This window comes from Bidens hawaiensis, unplaced genomic scaffold, assembly GCF_021521415.1.
Source record: "Bidens hawaiensis isolate Kalapana, Puna unplaced genomic scaffold, B.hawaiensis_p1.1 tig00004748_1, whole genome shotgun sequence".
NCBI lineage: Eukaryota > Viridiplantae > Streptophyta > Magnoliopsida > Asterales > Asteraceae > Bidens > Bidens hawaiensis.
In genome coordinates, this window is record NW_027491294.1 from 34,840 (window position 1) to 38,325 (window position 3,486).

General features: G+C 34.9%; 1 protein-coding gene across 1 annotated transcript; it reads left to right on the top strand.

The window, feature by feature from the left end:
• The first annotated feature begins 245 nt into the window (after positions 1 to 245).
• LOC143627876 (putative pectate lyase 12) lies at positions 246 to 3,088 on the top strand. Its single transcript, XM_077097588.1, has 3 exons — positions 246 to 1,145; positions 1,955 to 2,157; positions 2,797 to 3,088. The coding sequence occupies exons 1-3, from the start codon at positions 249 to 251 to the stop codon at positions 2,987 to 2,989; spliced, it is 1,293 nt and encodes a 430-aa protein (XP_076953703.1). The 5' UTR covers positions 246 to 248; the 3' UTR covers positions 2,990 to 3,088.
• The last annotated feature ends 398 nt before the right edge of the window (positions 3,089 to 3,486 follow it).

Sequence of the window (3,486 nt, forward strand, 5' to 3'; positions counted from 1 at the left end):
ATCCACAACAAATACAAAATAAAACAATACTAGACTAGTAGACTTCAACTATATATTTGTAATCTTCTTTGCATATATTAGTTTAATTCGCTTGGTATATTGATTGCAATATCTTGTATCACATAAAAACAAGAACAAATGAGATCAATCCAGGGCTATAAACAACTACTTACACACTCTAATAAAATTACACATTTATTTTTGACTATTAGTGAAATATTATTACCCTTTTTACGCAGAAGGTAAATATGTCGATTACAAGAAGACAAATGCTAACATCCTCCAACGTTGACTCATCAACCTCATGTTTGACCGGCAACCCAATCGACAACTGCTGGCGGTGCGACCCAGACTGGCACCTCAACAGCCAGCGCCTCGCCGACTGCGGCATCGGCTTCGGCCAATACGCAGTCGGCAGGAAAGGGGGCCGCTATTACGTCGTTACTGACTCCTCAGACAACGACGTAATCAACCCCCGCCCAGGCACTCTTCGATACGCCGTAATCCAAACCGAACCCCTTTGGATTGTCTTCCCAACCAACATGCACATCCAACTGTCCCAAGAACTAATATTCAACAGCTTGAAAACGTTAGACGGTCGTGGAACCAATGTCCACGTCACCGGTGGCGGCTGCATTACATTACAATACGTAACAAACATTATTATTCATAATATTCATATCCATCATTGTTACCAATCCGGTAACACCATGATCCGGTCCAGCCCGACCCATTTCGGGTACCGAACAAAATCAGACGGTGATGGTATATCCATATTCGGGTCACGGGACATTTGGATCGATCACTGCTCGTTGTCACATTGTAAAGATGGGTTAATTGATACCGTTATGGGGTCAACTGGAATAACGGTTTCTAACAACTTGTTTTCGCATCATGATGAAGTGATGTTGCTTGGACATAGTGATGATTACTTGCCGGACTCCGGTATGCAGGTGACGATCGCTTTTAACCATTTTGGGAAGAATTTGGTGCAGAGAATGCCGCGGTGCCGGAGAGGGTATATACATGTGGTTAATAATGTGTATTCGAGGTGGGAGATGTATGCCATCAGTGGGAGTGGGAATCCGACGATTAATAGTCAGGGAAACTGGTATACTGCCCCGGCTAATCGTAATGCCAAGGAGGTACAAATGCTATAGTTAGGACTGTCACTTTTATCTATAACCCAAAACCTGACATAAAAAACTATAAACTTGAACCCAAAAGTACTCAAAAGTACTCGTAATTATGGAACTTGAACCCAAATTCGTGATACCCAAATCGTTCTAATTCGGTTCGGTTACTGGTTACCTGTTTCTGGGTAAATTCAAAAAAACCCGTTTTACCTTTTATACCCTAATTATAATAAAATTGCCTTCAAATTTGATATTTTTACTTATTTATTTGATTATTTATTAATAGGTGGGTTATTGTAGATGATTTCTAAAACTAATTCTAACTAGGTAAGTAGTAGGACTTAAGTCGGGGTTGGATTTATATTTTGTTATATTAATTTTTTAAAATTTTATTAAACATATAATTTGGATATTTTTATAACTAATCGAAATATTTGTTTTAGAAAATTTTAGATATATACTATTTTTAAATTATTTTATATTTTACATTTCAGAATTAAATTTTTGTTAAAAACCTAGTTTTATTTGAAAGAGAGTATTTTTGTGTTATAAGTTAAAACGTACTAACAACTCGGCTTTAAATAAAATTTTTATCGGGGTATAAACATAAAGTTGTAAATAAAAGATTTTTTTATTTTTTATTTTTATTTTTTTACAAAATATAAGTCGCCACCTACATCAACTTTGCCTAAAATTGTTGCCAACCCCTAAATTCTTACCTTTACCTATTTTTACAATTAGTTTCAGAAATCATCTACACACTTAACCACCACATATTCGAATTTTGATGATTTTAACGGTGAATGTCGATCGGGAAGGTGACAAAGAGGGTGGAAACAGCACAAGAGCATTGGAAAGGATGGAACTGGAGGAGTGAAGGAGATATTCTTATGAACGGAGCTTTCTTTGTGGCTTCAGGCGAAGGGCTAGAGCTTAAGTACGAGAAAGCGTATAGTGTAGAACCGAAATCAGCGGCCTTGATTGACCAACTCACCATGCATGCCGGTGTGCTTGGTGGCAGGTTCGATCCCATCCCCGTTAGTTAGTTAGTTAGTTACACCAATCGGTTTAGTTTATTCGTTTTTTTTCTATTGAAACGAACAAAACCAAATTCAGTAATTTCAACCTAAAAACCAAATTTATTTTAAACAGTACAATTCTTTTACATAGTTTAAAACCAAACCATTTAAAACCAATACAAAACCGAACACAAAAACATACAAATACGGTTTATTCAGTTTGAACTGGCTTGAGAGAACTGGCCGGTATTGGGCTTTATAAAATATGTTATTGGGCCAAATTGTAACAGGTGTAGGATTTTAGATATACAATTTGGGCTATTTGGAGTAAATAGAAGTATAGAACTATAGAAGTAGGCATTGAGCCATATTAAATATGAGCTAAAAAAAGATTGTATTCATGGGTTCAGTTTATTCAGTATGAACTAGAATCTAGTAACCAAATACTCAATTCGGTTTTTGTTACATATAAACCGAAAACCGAATATGTAATTCGGTTTGGTTAACTCAGTTTAAAACCTAATACTGAATGCCGTAAAATTATGTAAAAATGGTTGTATAGTAGAATAAATTTGAAATTCTAAGTCACATTCAATCCATTATTTTCCCGAATCTAAAGACGGGATTTTGATAACTTGCAGGAGCAATAAGCTTGGGAAGTGGACCGATGGTGATGGTAATGGTGACGGAGGTGTAGATGATGAAAATGACTATGGTGAAGATGGTGATGGGTCTTCTAAGCCGATTACTACGACTTTTATTTCATCTTTCTTGATTGCATTGTTATCGTTCTTGTTTATGTGTTCTTCTTGCGATCGGTTTATGTTATTGTGACACAAAACTATTTCGGAAAAAGTTTTCCGAATTAATTTTGAATCGACAAGGGATTCAAGTTTATGTTTTCTTGTATATCTGTCTTTATCGAGTTGGTTGATAAAATAATATCAATATTTTAGGGTTTAAATAAAAAGGAACAATTTTATCGTTTTGGGCTATAAGGGTAAAATAACGGGCCTAACTTGTTTAACCAATTATGTTTTAACATTTGGGTCCTAAAAAAGTATTTACTTTTATACAAAATGACATTTGACCCTCTACTGAATCACGTGTTTTTAAAAAACTTTATCATGTTATAAAAGAATTTGATAAAGTTGCCATTTCCTTTCAATTTATTGTATTATAACACCTTGACAATAAATATGATAGATGGTCATGGCTTTTGTCCAACACAACCTCTTCAAACAAAACATGTAATTATTATTTCCATTCACTTATTTACCTACACTTACAAAACAAAATGCAACCTTTATATAATGAGACTTGTATTATTA

Bases quoted from the DNA above. Each gene is read 5' to 3' on its own strand.
- LOC143627876 (XM_077097588.1), top strand. From the start codon at position 249: ATGTCGATTACAAGAAGACAAATGCTAACATCCTCCAACGTTGACTCA. The intron at 1,146-1,954 runs GTACAAATGCTA...TCGATCGGGAAG, and splicing joins CTAATCGTAATGCCAAGGAG to GTGACAAAGAGGGTGGAAAC. The intron at 2,158-2,796 runs GTTCGATCCCAT...GATAACTTGCAG, and splicing joins GCCGGTGTGCTTGGTGGCAG to GAGCAATAAGCTTGGGAAGT.